Raw genomic sequence first — 20,534 nt, 5'->3', positions numbered from 1 at the left:
GTTTCTGGTAAAGGGAACATGTCAATCTTTAACTTAAAATTAGATCAAATGGTGAAAACATTTCTGCACCTGTTGCTTTGTTTCACTGTGCCACTGAGCTCTTATCCACACCCTTTTGTAGTGTACTTTAAAACATTTGGACATGTCCTTCTTGGTTCGGATCTATCTTAGGCCGTCTGTTTGGAGCAGCAGGAGAGCAGCCCTTCATTGGCTCCACATTGTCAAGTGCCTTCCCTCTGGTCAACCACCCAGCATTTGGAGCCCTCTACACTGCCGGAGCAGGCAGGCCGGAGTTTGGAGGCCTGGGCTCTCTAGGCATGTCAGCTGCTCTGGCTGCCCATCCCCAACTAGGAGCCCTCTCTGGTAAGAGGATGACATTTGAATTGTGGGTAGCAGTTGGTTAAGGGGACTATACCTTTAATCTTCTCCTCTCGTCTCCTCTCCTCTACTTTCTGACCCGACAGAGTGGTGGCGAGCTGCCGAAGCCCATGGACGGGGAGCTGCTGCCTTTCTCCCCTCTTTCATCGGCTTTCCCCCATTCTTCGCCCCTCACATTCAGTCCAATCACAGCGCCAGTCCTGTTCCGATCAGGATGCCCGGCAAGAATAGCCATGCTGCACCTAAAGGTACAGCGCTGTCCTGGGAGCTTATTTTCATTGCTCAGTCTTCCCCCTAACCCTCCCATAATCACTATCTGTGCATCTTCCTCCACAACCTAAATCCACTTTGCCCTATGATGAGATTTCTCTTTTTCGAGCCAGATTTAATGACTTTCAGTCCTCACTTAGTGATTCTGTTAACCTCTATCTCCCCGCTCTTTCCCTCATGTTCGCTCTCGTAATCTCTGTTTCTGGCACTCTTTTAATTTCACAGTATCTTTTAATTTATCTTTTATTATGTAAACCACTCGTGTTGGGCTTGTGCCTCGCACAGCTCGCATGTTAGATGAGATACATGTATAAATCAATATTTTTATTAGCCTTATTTCAATCTGCTGTTAGTTCCACATATTCCATTATCGCTTGTTGGAAAGTTCTTAGGAGAGATGAAGCTGATTAGTAATACAGCAGAATTTGTGTTTCTAGGGGTGAATGGTGCAGTGAATGGAAGCGGGGCCTGCCCTCCTGTCACACAATCAGGGAGCTTTTCTGCGAGTCCAGCTCCTGTTCAGGCACCAACCAAGCCAACCAAAAATTCAGATCCTGCTAATAGCCAGCGTCGCAGCCCTCAGAACAATCCCACAGAGATGGTGGAAAAGACGACTCAGAAACCTAAAGAGAAGGTCAGTGCTGAGATCAAAATTACTCCTTAATTTGAAATAAGCCAGTTTGTGTTGCATAGTGAAGCTGATTTTTACAATGTTTTGTTTTTTTTCTCAATTCAGAAACCAAGGAAGAAGACAGCTGACACTTCTGTGGTGAGCAATAGTGAATCAGGCACATCATCAGACAGCTCAAGTGATGGGTCCCTCAGCAGTGATCTGGAAGACCTAGCAGAGGATGATGAAGACGATGATGACGATGACGAGGACGACGAAGAGGAGGACAAACACAGCGAATTGTCTGACACAGAGAAGCGGACAAAGAAGAAAACAAAGGTAAAGAGGAAAAGTTAAAATGAGTAAAAACATTAGGAAAGTGAAGGTGAAAAGAAGGAGGCCACTGCGCCCTCAGCTGCTCCACATGGTGCACTTGACTGCACTTGGTGCGCAGTGCTTTCATTCACTAAAATAGTGCCCACAATGTTGAATGAATTAAAATAAATTATCACATACCACAGAGAAAGCCTTTGTTCAAACAGTTCTTTATTTCATGCCCGCACCAGGTTTTGATACCCAGCACTGGAACTGCAAAGAATGACAGACCACTCTCTGGGGATGCCAACAGAAAGAAAGGCACCCAGGCCCAAAAGGTCCCCTCCAATCCCCCGACCCTTGTGCCCTTACCCTGCTCTGTCTCTCCTCCCGCCTTGTCCCAAACCTCACCGCTGGCTCTTCACAGCTCCAGGTCCCGGACAGAGGGACCACAGCAACACTTTAGTGTGATCCAGTCCACTGGCCTGGCTGCCAACTCAAAGCCCCTGGCACTCCTCACTCAACCCCGCAGGGAGTCGTCACCGTCTTCCTCCCCCATAGCTCTCACCACATCTCCAAAGGCACCGTCCAGCACCGCTTCGCCCAAACCTCCCAAGCTGCTGCCCTCCAACTCCCCTCCGCACCTTCCCCTCTCCCTCTGCTCCTCCCCTAAGCCTCTCTCAGTTCCCTCTCCACCCCGCTCGACTCTCCCGATGCCTACCTCCCCAAAACCTTTTGGTTTGACCTCATCTTTAACAAGCTCCCAGAAGTCCTCACTGAAGCCACCAAAGCACTCTGTCTCTGGCACCGCCAAATCCAACAAAAGGAAACTTTTGGAAGCTTCACTAGCGCAGATCAATGAGTTCAGGCTGCGACAGGTAAGCCTGCCTGATAACATCAGTTAAATAATGTCATTTACGCACACAGTATCCTGTGAGAAAAATATTGCTTCACACTCCGCTTTACTGATCAAAGTTACTAATAACAAATTGACAATAATGACATTATTCAGTGGAGCTGAGTACGCAGTCAGATCTGCAGTTCTGTTTATCTCTTTTCCCTCATCATTACCATACCATAATCAGCCTCTCTCTCTCTTTTTTAAAAAAAATCTGGTGGCTGTTTTCAAATTTTTTTTAAGACAGAATCCAAACAGCTTCCAGACGGCTACAGATCTGTTAGTGTAGCTGCGCAGTCAATTAAAAAGAAAATCATAACTGTTACAGTTTCTCTTACATACCAGTCTGGGATTTTATATCAAAGGGAAACAAGTGCCAAACAGCCTCATCAAAACTAACATGGCCTGGAGCTGAATCTCACAGCTGCAAATGGACATCAGTCAGCATCTTTGTTTTGTATAGTAGATGCATTACTTTTTTTCTTTTTCTCTTTTTACTTTTGCACTGGGATTGTCATAGAACAACAACTAAACATCTAAGCTATCTGGATACAAATGTGACAAATTAAAGGAAAACAAAAAAACGGGGATTGATTCTGTGCAGTAAGGGAATCTGTTCAGCCTCTTATGGTATGAAGGTTTTTGCTGGCACTGTGGTCCACTTGTCCTTCTAGAGGGCACGTCAAGGTCACTGTGAGTCAATACAAAGTTGCTGTGAGTGGTTATCTTTATCCTATCATTAAAACAAATTGAATAGGATGGCAATTCTCACTCGATGGGACAGAAGGCATCACCGAATGGTTTGAAGAGTATGAAAATGATGTGAAATTATATGCTGTGATCTTGACAGTCACTAGATCTCAATCGAAATGAATAACTCTAAGGATTTTGGGGCTGACATGTGCAAAACACCAAATAGTGGAATATCTTTTGGAATATATGTGAGTTTCTTTTAAGTAGACCCTAGCACAAAGTGTTTGCTTTATGGTAGCTTTATGCTAGTTTTTCCAATTATTTCGTGTTATTACCCAGAAGTTTCTTTTTTATCTTTTGTGCGAATGTCACGAGTTTCTCTTATGATGTGGCGAGAGGAAAAAATGCTTGCATCAAACTTTATTGTCATCGCTGCTACTGTGAATCATGATATTTGTACAAAGGGGTAATTGCCAGTTATACTGACCATCAGAAGTATTCAAAACATTTTTTATGCAGGAGTTTTACTGTTATCCTACAGTGTTATAGTAAAAGCACAGGAGACCTTTCAGTTTAAGTTAGCACGTATGTTGATAAAGATTTCCTTCCAGCTTTCATAGTGTGTTGGTTTATTTGATGATCACTTCCGCAGCCAGTAGTTTGCAGTGGATGCTGGCCAAGCATGCTTTATTAAGTTAAAATCTCCTCTTTTATGAACATTGACTTTTTAAAATTTTAAACTTTAAAATTTTTAAATCAGATTTTTCAGAATTTTCTGACTAATTTGCATTGGGTACGTTTAGCATACTCCTGTAGAGATGACACAGATAATGCCTTTAGTCTTGTTACTTTCCTGAGGCAACCATTGCTTGTGCACGGATTCCACTGTATTATTTATGGGTTTCCCGATTTCAGATGAAATGCTGTAAAAATTGACATTTGACATTTGTACTTTTCACTTCACAAATTCGATTTCTCCAGATGAAATATGAACGACAGCACCATGATCAATAAGCTAAACTTATTGGGATCAGCGTATTCATTTCCCTTTTTGTTTTTACCAGTATAGAGAAGTTTACAGCAAGCCGAATTCCCCCTGTGGTTTTCAGCACTGTTACTGTATTTCATGGTCTGTGAAATTGATTTGTTTCACTTCATATCACATCCAGTTGAAAGTGCAACATTAAAGTCTAACCTGCCTTTGCTTAAACACCGATTGAGCCAAGCTGGTCCTCGCTATGAAAAAAATAAAAAATAAAAATAACAAAAGGCAAACATGTCTAGCTGTATGGTGATAATGATGATGGAGCTTTTCAAATGTGCAGACAAGTAATTACAATTTTAGAGAGATACACAGTGTCTCTTTTCTGTAAACTTGGCCGAGAACAATGCCTTTGGTTATTGCATTTATGTTCTTTTTGTTTCCCTAAAAGAAGCTTAGACACAGTTAACTGTACCAGTGTTCAGCATTGTAGTTTTGTCACCTGCTCAAACAATCAGCAGTGATGTGAACTGACAGCTAAAGCAACTCTACTTTGTCCCATTTCTTTTCTGTTTTTTTCCCTAACCTTTCTTTGTTGTTCCCATTCTGTTTCCCTCTCTGTCCCTCCCTCTGACTCCATACCTCTCCTTGTTCTCTGCCTCTCTCCTCCTCCTCTGTTCCCAGACTCTCATGTCCCAAGGGCAGACGTTCCCAGCTGAGCTAAAGAAGCAGCAGCAGGGGCCAAACAAATCTCCCAAGAGGACATCTCTGTCTTCATCGCCATTGCCACTCGTCCCGCCTCCTCCACCCCAGAACAATCACTCCAACCTCTTCCTCTCAAGTGCCCTGCTGGGGCTCCCTGAACCCCATCACCCAAATGGAGTCATCCAAAGCACCACTCAGGACGCACCTTTGGCCCTCATCTCCAAACCTCGCAAAGACTCTGCCTCTCAAAGCAAGTCCCCTCAGCGTGACACTGATGCTGGGTCGATGCCTGTCAATCTGAGCACAGGGGCAAACAGGACCCAGGCAGCCGGCCAGGCTGGGCCTCCGTCACAGCCCTCCACTACCTCACCCCATGCTACAACAGGCCATGGATCCAGAAAGAACAAGACCGCCAAGGGGAAGGGACAGACACCAGGGCTAGGACAGGGACAGGGACAAGCAGACCCTTTAGCTGCCTGGAAGGGCTTCTCTCAGAACCATCTGGTGCAGTCTCTAGTAGATCTGTTTCGAGGAGGAGAGTCCGGGATTGGGATTCCTGGAGTTAGTATCCCTGGAGTTGGAATTCCTGGAGTGGGGATCCCTGGGACATGTAACCCCACAGCTGGGCTCCCAGCCAACAAGGAATCTGATGACTCAGGAGATGATGATGATGAGGAGGATGATGATCTTGAGGAGGAAGAGGATGAAGAGGACTCAGATGATAGTCTGTCAGGTTGGTACCTTCTACGGCAGTGAATGTAACTTTCATAATTAAAAAAAGGAGCTAAAGATAAAAATCAGGGCTGACAGCTAACCATTATATTAATTACGGATTACTCTTCTAATTATTTAGATTAGTCAGTAAGTTTAATACCAGTGCTGGAGAGGAAACCCAGGTCAAGCTGAAGTTACTATCATATAGGACAAAGAAAAGTGTTAAAATCTCACAGCTCAGAAGCTGTGATTCTTAAATAGTGTGCATTTTTGCTTGAACAAAAAAAATAACTTGTTTAATTTGTTTTGGCAGATGAACTAATCAAATAATTGGTTATGTCTGTGCAGTTAAGAAAATAAAAAAAACCCAGTCATTAAAAAAAGATATTAAATGCTAATCCACTTTGGTGAATTGATGCCTCTCTGTTTTTTAACTCCTCACCTCTCTTTGCACACTTGTGTCCAATTTCAGAGTCTGACACCAACTCGGACAGTGACATCTCTGGGAAGAAGGTGAAGGAGTTAAAGCTGCTGCCATCTGGATCATCTAAGAAGGAGATGACTCCCCACAGGCTAACCAAAGGCCCAGAACTACTGAACACCTCAACGAATCACACCACCACCAGCTGCTCACCACTCAACCTCCAGGTCATCAAGACTCCCACCATTGCCACCAGCTCCAGTGCCTTGGCCTATCACAGCTCTCCAGGCTCTTCCTCCTGCAGCCTAGCCTCTCCGTTAGGTAATGTATTCAAAATGCTGCATTGGGAAAAGTATTAATGCAAGAGGTGAAGGATGAGTTTTAGTAGGCTCTCTCTTGCTGGATCTTTTCAGTCTCACAAACAACACTGTAGTATGCTGCTGGAGTAAATTCTTTTTCCCAGAGGGAGTATATTCCCATCAGCCTCATATGAAGTGATTGTTACATTTAGGAAGGCAGGAAGAAAGCAGTTGGTTGTCTTAGCTTACCCAGAGCTCTGAGGTCCTGCAGGGCCATGCTCGAGAGCCTCGACAACTTGTTTGGTACAGCAACAAGGTTGATTTCTGCCTTTTTCAATGCAAAGAGATTACCCAGATCAGAGGAAATAGGATATAAGTGCAGCTTGCCAGAAATATTTCAAGCAGACATTTCCAGTCATCTACTCTAAGTGACATTTTCTCTTATGTGTGTTTTGTGCTCACACTTATGAATGTGTGTAAATATATATACCATAGACATGGTGTTAGTAAATTTCTTAAGTTAAGGAAATCTGAACTTAAACCATCTCTCCACAGGTTTAGGAAAGCGGAAGAGGGTGATGGATGAGAAGGAGTTGATGATACCTCTGGAGTTAGGGTACGTATAAGTGACAGATTTCAACAAACACACTCGGGTTACATTTTGCTTCAGCCACAGATGTACTCATTTTTTTGTTTTTGTTAACATAGTGTTATTTATTCCGTCTCCCAAACCTAGGTGGCGGAGGGAAACTAGAATCAAATCGGTGGCTGGACGGCCGCAGGGCGAGGTGGCCTACTATGCCCCTTGTGGCAAGAAACTGAGGCAGTACCCAGATGTGATGAAGGTACCTGGGCCTCATGGCCTCACAGCACGCTTTGAATCCGTGATACAGATTCTTTTGGGCAAAAAGATGAGCAGTTTTGTTTGTAACAGCGACTACTGCGGGATGGTTTATGATTTATCACGGAAGGATTTTTTCCCCCCTCTAATAACAGCAAAACCGCTCATCCACATTGCTCAAAGAAATGCTTATGTATCAGGATTTGTTCTATATTATCTATGCTACTGCTCCAGCTGTCCCTCCAAACCCCCACCCCATGCCTCCACCCTCCCTGCTTTCTGTGACCATAATAGTGACAGATGATATTCTTAGATTCACTTCTTGTGCCACTTTTTTCACCTCTCCTTCTCCCTCCCCGCCGAATGATTAATGGTTAGTGTTGGGATGCACGACTTTGGCCCCATTTGTACAATTTAATATGACCTGCGGCCTTCTTTGTTTGTTTCATCAAAAGCACAAACACACAGATTGTCTGAACTGCCTTTTGAGTGTTGTCATGCAAACACACGCGCACACACACACACAAAAAAGAAAAAAACTCCATGCAGTAACATCCACTCGCTGCTAGTCAGGCAGGCAGTAGGCAGTAAAAGCCTGGCGATGCCACAGATAAATAAGAAAGGGCCTGAATTGTGCACCCCAAGGTCAGAACCATTTTTCCCTCCTGAGAGCTGTTGCTCTTTTTTTTTTTTTTTTTTTTTTGTCCCCTGGCTTTTATAAAGATTAGCAGCACTGCACCGATGCACTGTAACCGTAGACTCCCTTCCATCTAGTGCCTCCCAGTTGCTTTTCAATGTCGCTAATTTTCACATTTTTCCTTTTTTTTCTGCCTAAACCAACGCCATTATTATTTTCTCTTCTGTAGTATCTATCCAGAAATGGAATAAGTGGCATCACGCGTGATAATTTTAGCTTCAGTGCAAAGATAAGGGTTGGTGACTTCTATGAAGCCAGAGAAGGACCCCAGGTGACTGCCTTTCATCTCTCTCTCTCTCTTTCCCTGATCCCTCTTCATCTTTTCATCTAGCGGCAGGCAAAGCTTCATGCAGCAGTCACTGTCAGGGCATGAGTAGGAATCAGCCAAAGCCCTCAGTAGTCCTAGTTCATAGACCTCGCACTGTGCATGGAGAAATGTAATAATCAGCTGACATTACTTCCACAGGTGACCACTGATATACTCCATGTAATGTCAGTGTGTGACACAAAGAGATAAACTAGGAAATGGATGTGTGTTTCTAATTGGAAGCAGAATAGAGGAAGTGCTAATATAGAAATACAGCAGTGCTGAGGGGCAAGAGAAACAGAATTCTTATTTAATCTGCTATTTAGCCTGTGTTTTATTGTGAATCACTTAAAATGTAATGATATATCATTTTCAGTCTCTGCTGAATGCAGAGCCTAGCAACTAATGATTTAATTGTCCTTTAGTCACATGAACTGATTCATGCTGGCAAGTCATTCACTGTTGCATCTCTCCACATCCCTCCCAATCTCTCTTTCTCTACTTTATTTTCTGTCCCTTTTTCCAGGGTTTACAGTGGAGCCTGTTGAAGGAGGAGGAGGTCATACCTCGTATTTTGGCAATGGAAGGCCGAAGGGGTCGTCCCCCAAATTCGGAGCGCCAGTTAGCAGGCGAAGGTGCCAAAGGTAACCGACGAAGGAAGGGACGACCCCCTAATGTAGGCGATCCACTGGCGCCTGAGGGCCCTAGTCCCAGTCAGGTCAAACTTCTGCGCAAACTAGAGGCTCAAGGTTAGCAGAGGAAATGAGCCCTGAAATATGTTTGTCATAAGTGTGTGTGCCATTCATCAACCAGCTATTATTCGGGTAGCTAACGACAGCGAAGGGGTCACAGTTTCAAATATTTTTTTTTTAGCACAAGGACAAATTTTTTCTGTCTTCTGTTTTTTTGTCAGGCTTTTTTGTTTGAGCCACCTACTTTATCTGAATAATACTAACAACAATTACTTGTCAAGATGAATCACCATTGTTAACATGTCTTGTTTTTGTGCCTTTGTGTTGCTTAGCAAAGCCCTGCAAACCTGATTTTTCAGCCCTACCTATGTAAAAAATATTTGACATGTATTGCAGTATTTTAAAAATGCTAACGGATAAATATATCACTCTAAGTTTATTGTTGCAATTGCTAAACTTTATAAATGAAACCTTAGGAACGATCCCAGTTATTTATATGTCCAGTACAACTACAGAGGTTTCTCACCGGCACCGCTTTTGTTTCCACTTTGCAGAAATAGCCCGTCAGGCGGCACAGATGAAACTGATGAGAAAACTGGAAAAGCAGGCGCTGGCACGTGCAGCCAAAGAAGCTCGGAAACAGCAAGGTAAGCGAGTACAGGGCTGTAAACATGCTGGCGGAGGTTATTTAATTGGTCAGTCGGTCACTTCAGACTACTTTGATCTAAATCAACAGAGTATAAAGCCCAGCAAGAACTCATATTGCTTGTATAGCCTTTGTTTGCATGTAGGTTCAAAACTGTTTTCATCATTTTTTAAGCTTTAATCTTCTTTCTCCTCTAATCTTTATTGCATCCAATCTCAAGACTGTTTGCTTAGCTCTCACTTAAATTCAGAGATGTAGCTAGACATGTTATACATTCAGAAATGTATAATGCACCAGAACATTTAAACAGTGGAAAACAATTTTGATCCCAATCCCGAAGATCACTTAGATTTTTTTAATTTAAGTTTTCCAACTAGACAGCTCAAATCCATCGAGTAAATGTGCTGACACGAGTGACCCAAACATGAATACCAGCCACTTGTGACTTAACTGTGGATGTACCCTGTAGCTGCTGTGTATCTGTGTGGGGCCAGTTGTTAATGAATTTGTCCCTCAAGGATCCATGTTAGGCCCGCTGATATTTACCTTGTACATAATGTCATAATATCTGACAGATGCAGTCCAGTATTGTAAATGCTTAGAAATCCGCTGAGGCAGCTTGTTTTCCTTCATGTGTATGTATCTGTCTGCAAGTTCAAAGGTAATTCTGAATACTGATTAGCTAGGTTGGGGCGATGATTGCTGATCTCTCATGGATCAGAATGTCTTGGGCGATCTGGGCACTAGCTGGGCTCCAGTTTGTCTCTTGACAACAGTAATAAACAATAAATCCCCCAAACTGTCTATATTGGATTGTGGAGATCTCCTTAAAAGCATTAAACAAAGCCAATCACAGTGCCATTCAGTTTGTTAAACAAGACAGCATTTTCATCCACCTTACTGCTGTGAGTTTGATGAAAAAGTTGGATGGTCATTACTGGCGTGAAGAGAGCATCGGCTGCTGGGATATTTAACACCCTTAGTTCCCTTCAGTGCTAATAACCACAACAACAGACCGAAGAAGGCTCGTACAAGGAGCCAGGGCCAAGTTTTAATGTTTACAGACAGCAAGCAAATAAATGAAAGCGGAAAATAACTTTTCAAACTGGAATGAGCTGTAGCTGTAGCTCCTTCCAGGAGCTCTGAGAGGTTTTTTTGTAACTCTTTCAGTCGGTGTGGCCATGTGTCTGTATGAGTTGTTTTGAGTTAAGCGATTCATGATGAATTGAGCTATCATCTGTAATTATCAGACCTGACCTACAAAAGTGATCATGAGGTCGCTGAGATTTCCTGCATAAGCGAAGCATGAATGTTCACAAATTAACCAAAAATAAGCACAAATGTCAGCGTCCAGAAAATTAGGATTGAGACATGATAGTGAGAGACCTGCTGTACCCTAAAGCCATAGATGTAAAGTGTTGTTTAGATTCTAAATAAAATGTGCCATTTTAGCGAGGTCGTCTATGCATGTCGATTGTTTTCGAGTCACGGCCTTATTTTTACAGTACTCTGTTTTAATTTAGTCCCTGAATTTCTCCGTGCCTTGCTAAAAAAAATACATTGTGATTTCAGCGAGACCTCTTAAATAAATAAAGCGGAACAACTCCGAGTCTCTCAGATATGAATACAGTTGGAAGCCCGTGTTTTTATAGGTCACTTTTCTAGACACTGATGTAACACTGATTTGACTCTTGTAGCTATCATGGCAGCGGAGGAGAGAAGGAAGCAGAAAGAGCAGATCAAGATTCTCAAGCAGCAGGTGGGTCTTCTTTGTGGGTGTGCTGACTGCATTTTTCCCGTCTTTTCCTTATCTAAGTGTCCTGACACACACACTCCCTGTGAGCACTGCGGGAAATGTTGAATTGTTATTTTTTGATCCTTTAAAGCTTACTTTTCAATTACCATTATTACTTGTAGTGCTAAACTTGTTGTTGTGACTTTCTGCCCGGCCCAATTGGAATAGAGTGGTTGGAAAGTGATTTTATCTGGGGATGTCTAAAATATTAAGAGATTATGTTTTTCTTTTTTTACAGGAAAAGATCAAGCGTATTCAGCAAATTCGGATGGAGAAGGAACTCAGAGCGCAGCAAATTTTGGAGGTACAGAATCTGATCCAGCAGCACCTCTGATTAAGCAGAACATTCCTGGATAGCTACAGCCCCTCAGTCTATAGTGTTTTAATCTTCCTAAAGCTCATTACTGAACAGCAGCATGCATTGGAGGGAGTTGCGTCTTCTTAGGCATAATTCCACATGGAACTAATGCTAAATTGGTCTTGGTTGACGGCTGTTGAATATTAAAATGGCTGTTGCTGCCTCTTCAGACCTTATTTAAATTGGACAGAAAAGTCTTTTTTTTTTTCATCAGACAACAGTAACAGTTTAGCATAAGTGGGTCGAGGGGGGAAAAAAAAGGTGCCGTTTTCTACACACAAACACACATCCAAGGATGCAGACACGTTCACACAAACACACACATATGCAGGGCCACACAATTATACTGTAGGAGCTTCAAAGTGTTTTAGCAGGACTAAATCAATTTTGAGTTGACACGGTTGGCAAGCCACTCTTAACAGGAGGCTTCAACATTTTCACAATTACGTGTTAAAGAGATACATTATTCATTTGCTGTGTTTTACAAATTTGACTGGCATTCAGGAGCATGAAATCTTTGCTCAAACCAGAAAACTGCAAACAATCAGTTAAAGTGCTGCAGAGCTCAAGTCTGATTGGACTTGATGTGCCTGAATGATATACATCTCCGTGATTCTTGACTTTAATCTTTATTCAAAGGCCAAACGGAAAAAGAAGGAAGAAGCCGCCAACGCCAAAATACTGGAGGCTGAAAAGCGTATAAAGGTATGCTTACAAATGAAACTCTTGGAAAAAATATGGAAAACTGTGATATACCTTTATTTATTTATTCATTTGTCTTCAAAAATCCTGTTCATTGAATTGTATAATTCATTTACCGTGTTGTGGGGCTTTTCCATCAGCCTGTATTTGTACTTTTCACGATATTAATACAATGGAAGCATATTGATTTTTCTCTCATCTTCTCATTCTCGCCTTCAAGGAGAAAGAGTTGAGGAGACAGCAAGCGGAGATGCTCAAACAACAGGTAGGCACTCTAAACAACTTACTGAGCCTCTTGAACCTCATAGTTACTGCTGAATAAAACCATTTACCTCAGACTTGAATAAAAATTTGAAGGTGCGTGTGCGTGTGTGGATGTGTTTATACTTTGTGAATTTAAATATAGGCATGCGTGAGTGTGTGTACGTGAGTATTTCTCTGTTTAAAACGCCTTGCTTATTGGTATTGGATATTACTTCTGTTCCATAATATTTTGCCAACTCTCTCTGCCAGGAGTTGGAGAGGCATAGACTAGATATGGTATGGGTATGTTTATTTTTGTACATCTAACACCTGCATCGTGTAACTGGTTGTGTTATGGTTGTCATAGCAATGCATTAAGTGTAGCACTGGCTGCTGTCATACTACATTCTTCTGCATGGCTTTCCAGCAAAACCAACAAAAGAGAGAAAGAGTCAGTATGCTGCCTCCATCTGCTCGTCCTGAGGGACAACTGACCCTGTCACGGTGGCCAGGCAGCTTCTTTCCCCCTCCCCCCATCCTCCCCTTCTACTCAGAATGCATTGCAAAGACTGCTAGCCAATCCACACTCACTGTCTCAAAGTGCGCTCGAGGAGTTTCCATCCATCACATACATTGTCTAACTGTTGTATTGGAGTAGCCTGTGTTACCCGTGAGTGCTTGACGATTTCGGCTCAGACGTTGAGCTTGTGTCTGTTCGTCCGTGCATCTGTTCTGCAGTCCACAGAGTGCTGGACTTTAACCTGCCCCATCCCGGCCTCTCTGTCATTCACTGTTCCTATACTCTGCACAATGAATGAAAACAGCTACTGAGAGTCATTTCGTCTTCATGGTGGAGACACTTACAGGCAGATTTCCCACCAGTTTGGTGCGGGCACCTTGGAATAAAAAAAAAAAAGACCTTTGGGGGGGAAAAAAACAGAACAAGAATACAATCATCTTCACCATGGGGACTGTATGGTTCTATGTAGCTTTTTATTTTAGCCTGGCTCTCCTGCTTGTAGCCCTTCTTACTCATACACACTCACACACACAGTCGCAGCTGAATCTAAAGGTTCGCCTTCCTGTCGTGGACCAGGCCGATTACTGCATCAACCTCACGTGCACTACAGTGTTTGAAATTAGGAAGCGCGTTTAATCCCATGTGTTTAAAGTTGTCTCGTGTGGCCGTATCGCACTTGATTTATTGCAGTTTATTATCATAAAAGCCTTTAACGTCTTCGTTGTTTTTGATGAATTGGAAGAAGCTGAATGCCACAGGCTTTCTGTCGTTTTTCAAGTTTTCCATTTGTAGATAAATCAAACAAATAAGCACAAAGAAATATTGCGGCAGAGTGCTTGGCATCTAGCCTGTTTTGTTTATTACAATGACAAAACAGTCCTCACAAAACAGCCCATTTTAGTCAGCGAGAACTGGAAATGTCCTTGGCAAGCCCTAATAGTGGCAATTGTGTCTTTCTGGTGGATCACAGAGGGAATGACAGCCTGATATGGAGGAGCGGGAAACCTTAAGAGATCAAATAAAATGATAGTCAGTCACCAGTGATTCCTGTGCCCTTTGGCAGTAGACTGTGTATCATGCACCAAAGAACAACACAGACGTCTCATCCTCAGCAGTCACATACTGTGCTAACACTTAAGCTGCCAAAACCACTGAAGTGAAACTGCTCAGTTTGTAGTTACACCTCACAATCCATTCCTCTTTATAACCCCCTACTAAATATTACAGGTGTGATGTGTCTCCCCCAAAAAAGGCGATATCATTGATTCATGTAGCAGAATTGATTGTTTTTATCATAACTCTAATGACATGTGGCATGTCAGATGACTTCCGGCAACTAGTGTTTTGTTGCTTTTGTTGTGTCAGCTCTAGTTTAGAGGCGCCGTCACCGATTCCAGCTGCTTCTCTTTTTGAGCCTGTCATCACATCTATTTTGTACCGCATCTATGTGTTGCTTTTTGGTTGTCATTGTACTACTGTACTCTTCACTTATGCTTCCACCATACATGTGAAAGTGTATACATGTGAAGCATTGTTCTGTGTTTGTTCAAGTATGGTGCCTCTACTGAATTTAGTGCATCACAGTTTTACATTAATGCACAATTATACTAAGGCTGGCCTTGACTACTGTATGTACAACGTGTGCTTGTTAATGTTTGCCTGTTTTTTGTTTTTTTTTGCCCCTTTAGGAGAGGGAAAGGAGGAGGCAACATGTAATGCTGATGAAGGCTGTTGAGGCTCGCAAGAAAGCAGAGGTAGCCCATATGCACGCAAATAAATGCAGAAACACACACGGGCGCACAGTCCACTCCATAAAAAGAGCCTAAGTCATTATTCCCTCGATGGATTCCTGCTTCCTCTCCTTTATGTGCGCTCTTTCCCTTCATTCATTTTTTTTTCTGCACACTTACCAAGTCAAAAGATTCTGGCCCTCAAGCACTTTTCCTTTGAATGCACAGCAGCATTAGGCTGAATTCTAACACAGCTCAGCAAAGTCAAGTAAACCTTCTTGTCTGTTTTCTCACACACACACACACACACATTTTTCTTTCCTAATGCTCCCTTGAATTTTGGACTCTCTAGGAGCGTGAACGCTTGCGGCAGGAGAAAAGGGATGAGAAGCGTCTGAACAAAGAGCGTAAACTGGAGCAACGGAGGCTGGAGCTGGAGATAGCGAGGGAACTGAAGAAACCAAATGAAGATATGTGTCTGTCTGATCATAAGGTATCTTATTATTATTATTATAATTATTATCATCATCATTATTATTATTATTATTATTATTATTATTATTATTGAGTGGACTGTTTTTCCTGAGACCACGTTACTGAATATTTTTATGTGGAAATGTGCGCCCTCAAGTGGTTAAAATAACATACTGCAAAATACACAAACTAAGCTGTCACTACTATTTTGAGAACATACACATAACATGTGACACACATGTTTTTCTTAGCTTCACTAATCGATCCTAATATGAGCAAAAAGAGTCATAATTTTACTGATATTGCTGCATCCAGGCTCTCCCTGAGTTCTCCAGGATTCCCGGACTCATCCTACCAGGACGTGCCGTGTCGGACTGCCTGATGCTTATGCAGTTCTTGCGAGGCTTTGGAAAGGTTTTGGGACTCGATGTGAACACGGATGTGCCCACGCTGGGAATGCTACAGGAGGGCTTGCTTAATGTGGGGGACAGCATGGGCCAAGTTCAAGACCTTCTGGTCAAACTGCTTTCTCTGGCAGTCTGTGATCCTGGTTTGCCACCTGGACAAAAGGTGAGCTGCGTTTTGAACTGACTGATTCTGCTTTAGGACTGTAGCTGAGACATAATCAAGTTAGTAAATATGATCCATAAGATACAAAACATTAACAATGCCACCATATGTAGCTTTATCATATACATTTAGGACTAACTTTAGGATTATAAAGATCTTGCACAAAGTCATTTAGAATGACTTCAAAATCAGTGTTTTTACACTTGACTTGACATTATTTTAATGCTGATGCCTCCATGCCTTTACTAGCAATGTGATATTTTTGTTTTTAGGTTAAAGGCTTGGGTACATTTTCATCTATTTAAAAAAAATATATATATATATATATAATTTATTTGCTATCATCAACTTCCCTATCCTTAGACAAAAACCATGCTGGGGGACCACCTGACTAACGTTGGCATCAACAGAGATAATGTCTCCGAGGTGCTGCAGATGTACATGGGAGCCCATTGTGGAAATACAGATCTGGCTCCTTTGGCTCTCAGTTTGAAGACAAAGGCCTTTCAGGCTCACACGCCTGCTCAGAAGACCTCAATTTTGGGGTTCTTGGCTAATGAGCTGGCCTGCAGCAAAGCTGTCATCAGGTAGGTAACTGACCACTTTGAGTACTTCACAGTACTGTGCAAAAGTCTTGCACAATACTGTGGAAATACTCCATATTTCACTTCCAAGGAGCCAAGCTTTCTTTTATTTATTTATTTGAGTAGTCTTGAGCAATAATTCTCCAGGGTTTCTAAAAGACTAGCAGCTTATTTTTAGTTAAATGACAAAGGTAACACGCCTTTAATGACATAAAATAGTATTTTTTGCATCAACAAGGTGATCCCCAAACAAACTATCTAAAGAAAATGAACAGTATCTGAAAGTCATATCCTCAAGGAATAGGACCTGAGGGGTGTATCTGGCCTTTCAGTTGATCCATCTATTGTTCACTGAAGCCTCATCAAAAAAGGTCTCAGTGGAAGAGTGGCTGTCAAGAAGCCATTTTTAAGAAAGAGGAATCGGGATAAAATGCTATGGTCTGCCAAATTACACAAGAACTAGACTGAAAATCAGTGTCAACGGGTTTGATGAAGTGATGGTGTTGGTGGGGCCCTTCCCAAAATTGGTGGAATTATGAACACGGAAAAGTATGGTAAGATTTTCATCCATCATGCAGTATCATCAGGAAAGGATGTGATGGGCAGCAGCATAATCTTTGATGACAGTGACACCAAATACACCAGCAATGCAGTAAAAGCATACTTCGAAAAACACACAGTCATGGATTGGCCTCCACAGAGCCTGGATCTCAACATTAGTCATTATTGAACAGAGAACAGAACAAAAGGCAACCAACATCCAAAGATTAACTTTGAATGTGTTACAAGAAGCCTGGAGAACTATTCCTAAAGACAACTTAAAGAAATGACAAGAAATCTGCCAAAGAGAGTTCACGCTGTGTTAAAGAATGAATAAACGTGGTCATTCATTAGAATTGTTGTTGCCTCATACACCGTTTTTCTATGTATGTTTGCACATGTTTCAATAGAATAAAAGAAAGAAGACTTTTGCACATTACCATATGTCAGTGTAGGATGTGTCTCTTCCTCTGAGACAAAATTAAAAATCTAACAGTCCTTTTCACCAACCACACACTGGAAAAAATTAGTTAATGCGGTATATGTGGTTTTATTTTGTTTAACGCTGAAATTATATCTGAGCCAGTGATGTTATTTTTTTATTGATACGGTGGAGAACAATTAATAAAGCTGCAGCAGGGAGCAGTAATTTGCAGTCCTTTTTATTGTAGGGAAATAATAAAAGTATTAATTTGTGCTCTGGGATACCAGCTGTTATATTAAGCTTTTTTTTGAGCTGTGAATGGTAGCCAGCCCCCATGAACTTTTACTCATTATATTTATTAGTTTCCGAGATTACCTAAAACAATGGATGTACACTGCCACAGCTATAATTAACAGAATTGTGTTTCCTCGTGCAGTGAGATTGACAAGAACCTGGATCAGATGGCAAATATGAGGAAAGACAAGATTATTATGGAGGGAAAACTGAAGAAGTAAGATTTCTTAACCCTAAAAATAATGTTTTTGTTCTCCATACTAGGTCAGACTAAACTCCTGTGTCCTTATACAGGTTGAGAACCATTTATGCCAAACGAACTGGAAAGAGGGAAGCCAGCATGGGTGTGGAAGAGAACCAGTCTGTTGGCACTCCATCCTCGGCCACCAAACGCAAGAGGAAACTGGGTGGAGACAGCGAAGATGACGACGACGACGACGATGACAGTGACGACCAACCGGAGGAAGAGGAGGAAGAGGAGGAGGAAGAACTAAAGAAGGTTAGAAAAGTGGAGACATATGATGAGGTAAGGTGATAGAGCCAGCTTCATTATAAGAAGCTAAATGTTTGTGCAGTTGCTCAAAGACATTTCCTGTATTTGTTTGTTCCTTCTATCAGGATGAAGTTGACCATGCTACTAGTGTCGAGGAACTGGAGAAGCAAATAGAAAAAATGGCCAAGGTATGTCTTTCTTGAACACGTTTAAATGCTTTAAAGTGCATGAAAATCAGTGTTTGATTGATCCAGTTAATGTGGGATATACTCGAATATACAAAGTGAGATTAAAGAAAAATCTCCTGCTGCAATAGAAGTAATACGTCAGACACCTGCAATGCTAGACTTTGGAATTCAAGCTGCAAAATGTGTCGAAAACTACAATGTGATTTGTACGTTGTGTGGATATTTGTGTTGCCATAGGTCTGTTTACTAATGAAGGCACTAATTAGTTTGATAAATGACCTCATTAGCATCTTATGTGATGCTTCATATGTCGCACAGAAAAAAACAAAAACCGGTAGGGCAGATTTCTTCTGTTTTTGAAGGTCTGTAATTTCCATGTATGTTTTGTACAATTGCAGCAACATCATCAGACCAGAAGAAAGCTGTATGAGATATCCCATTCCCTACGCTCTATGATGTATGGACAGGATCGGTACCGCCGCCGATACTGGGTACTGCCCCACTGTGGAGGGGTCTTCATTGAAGCCATGGAGAGTGGAGAAGGTTGTTGCAGTACACCGCCCACTTTTTTTTTTCTGAATACGTATACGCTTCACTTTGCTTATCTGAGAGAATATTTGGAAAATGAATGTGTAATGGTAACATGCTCGGCAAGAAGACAAAGAAAGACCTTTTATAATTCGTGTAGCTGCATGTTCAGCTGTTTTGTTGCCGAGTGAAATACGCAGATAGCATCTGTCAACACTAATAACACAGCTCTGCCTGTCTTCCGAAAGCAAGCGAATTAGTGTAATGTCCAATAATCAGGATCCAGTTTCAGTGTTACAGTAGTTCACTTTCTAACTGGAGTACGTTTTTCTCCTTTTTTCTGCAGCTCCAGAGGAACTGGAGGAGGAGCGACAGAGGAGGAGGAGAGCAGCAGAGGAGGTCAAGGTCAAAGAAGAACCTCAAGAGATTGAGTTGCAGAAGGAGAAACCCACCAACCTCGATGGGCAGAGCACTCGAACACAGGACTTGGAGCAACAGAAAGAGGAGGAGAAGAAACACGAGGGGAAGAAAAACTCCCCGACCCTCTTCTACCAGCAACCAGGCTGTGTAACCAAGCTGTGCGCTCTCAGAGAAGTCAGCAAGGACATTGGTAAAGAATCTGTGAAGGCAGAAGACAAGGAGAGTCCCCATGTGAGACAGAATGGCAGTACCCTAGGCACTCCTGTTACAACCACTATGTCAGCGTCCTCCCCCACTCACAATACCCTCGAGCCTGCAACAGCGGCAGCAACAGCTCCCTCCATGGTGACTGCTAACGACACAACAAACATCCCTCACCTGGCTTCATCCTCTTTATCTGCCCCGTGCCTGCCAGCTGCACGTGAAAGCCCAGGGAACACTCCTCCAACCTCATCCCCGGCTCCATCGCCACACCTTTCATTCCAAGCAAACGACCAGCTGCTCAGAGTGCTAACAGAAAGGAGCGGGCACTGGTTCAGTCTGCTCCCTCGCAACCCTTGTGACCTCTCCTCCCTCACCACAACACCACCAGGACCGCCCCGTGTGTCTCCTCAGGCATCCTCCACCCCAGCCAGACCCAAATCCCCACCTCCATCCCCTGCTCTCCCTCTCACCCCTTCTGCTGCCTCAGCCTCTGCCAGCCCACACCACCCAACTGGCATCCTCAGCTACCCACTATCCACCCTGCAGGTGAGAATCCTGGCTGGTAAACATGTTGCTATTATATTTCCTTTTGTGCACTACCACCTTCCTCACCCCTCTATTGTCCCTCTTTTCTCCACAGGTTAAGTCAGGTGTCTCTTTGCTAGGAGTTTCTTTCGCAAGCTGGCCCAGTGGAATGATAAGTCCCGGCCTGCCTTTGTGCAGCAGCCCTAGCCCCATGCCAAGTCACTCTGTAGAGGGCAACACAGCAGCAAGTGTCTCCAGTAAAAGTGAATCGCCTTTACCTCGCATTGAGAAAACTTGCTCTATGCCCTCTCCCGCCTTGGAGATGCCCAAATCCCTCGACCACGCCATGCCACGACCCATCCCAGAAGGTGAGCAACACTCGATGTATTATTTTGTATATATATAATGAGATCAGCCAATGCTATCCTTACTTAAGCCCAGTTTGATTTGACTGTAACATGTCTTAACTGAACA

At 42.7% G+C, this 20,534-nt stretch overlaps 1 protein-coding gene across 1 annotated transcript in view; it reads left to right on the top strand.

Moving 5' to 3' along the window:
• LOC146639907 (bromodomain adjacent to zinc finger domain protein 2B-like) overlaps positions 1–20,534 on the top strand; it is a 70,828-nt gene that overhangs the window by 44,265 nt on the left and 6,029 nt on the right. Inside the window, exons 4-30 of the mRNA XM_085347695.1 lie at positions 172–363; positions 465–626; positions 1,086–1,282; positions 1,385–1,597; positions 1,825–2,451; positions 4,831–5,584; positions 6,038–6,307; positions 6,841–6,901; positions 7,022–7,130; positions 7,993–8,094; positions 8,657–8,879; positions 9,377–9,469; positions 11,166–11,227; positions 11,502–11,567; positions 12,261–12,326; positions 12,544–12,588; positions 12,837–12,863; positions 14,775–14,840; positions 15,169–15,309; positions 15,606–15,860; positions 16,224–16,447; positions 17,845–17,919; positions 17,997–18,228; positions 18,321–18,383; positions 18,782–18,926; positions 19,258–20,081; positions 20,176–20,428. Coding sequence (XP_085203821.1) covers positions 172–363; positions 465–626; positions 1,086–1,282; positions 1,385–1,597; positions 1,825–2,451; positions 4,831–5,584; positions 6,038–6,307; positions 6,841–6,901; positions 7,022–7,130; positions 7,993–8,094; positions 8,657–8,879; positions 9,377–9,469; positions 11,166–11,227; positions 11,502–11,567; positions 12,261–12,326; positions 12,544–12,588; positions 12,837–12,863; positions 14,775–14,840; positions 15,169–15,309; positions 15,606–15,860; positions 16,224–16,447; positions 17,845–17,919; positions 17,997–18,228; positions 18,321–18,383; positions 18,782–18,926; positions 19,258–20,081; positions 20,176–20,428 — 5,547 coding nt within the window. The remainder of the gene's footprint in view (positions 1–171; positions 364–464; positions 627–1,085; positions 1,283–1,384; positions 1,598–1,824; positions 2,452–4,830; positions 5,585–6,037; positions 6,308–6,840; positions 6,902–7,021; positions 7,131–7,992; positions 8,095–8,656; positions 8,880–9,376; positions 9,470–11,165; positions 11,228–11,501; positions 11,568–12,260; positions 12,327–12,543; positions 12,589–12,836; positions 12,864–14,774; positions 14,841–15,168; positions 15,310–15,605; positions 15,861–16,223; positions 16,448–17,844; positions 17,920–17,996; positions 18,229–18,320; positions 18,384–18,781; positions 18,927–19,257; positions 20,082–20,175; positions 20,429–20,534) is intronic.

Source organism: Diplotaxodon limnothrissa, linkage group LG1 (genome assembly GCF_057381915.1).
Source record: "Diplotaxodon limnothrissa isolate DT_005_m linkage group LG1, D_limnothrissa_male_GT1.1, whole genome shotgun sequence".
Taxonomy (NCBI): Eukaryota; Metazoa; Chordata; class Actinopteri; order Cichliformes; family Cichlidae; genus Diplotaxodon; species Diplotaxodon limnothrissa.
The sequence above is the reverse complement of the archived record's forward strand: the minus strand, read 5'-3'. Positions and strand labels throughout refer to the sequence as shown.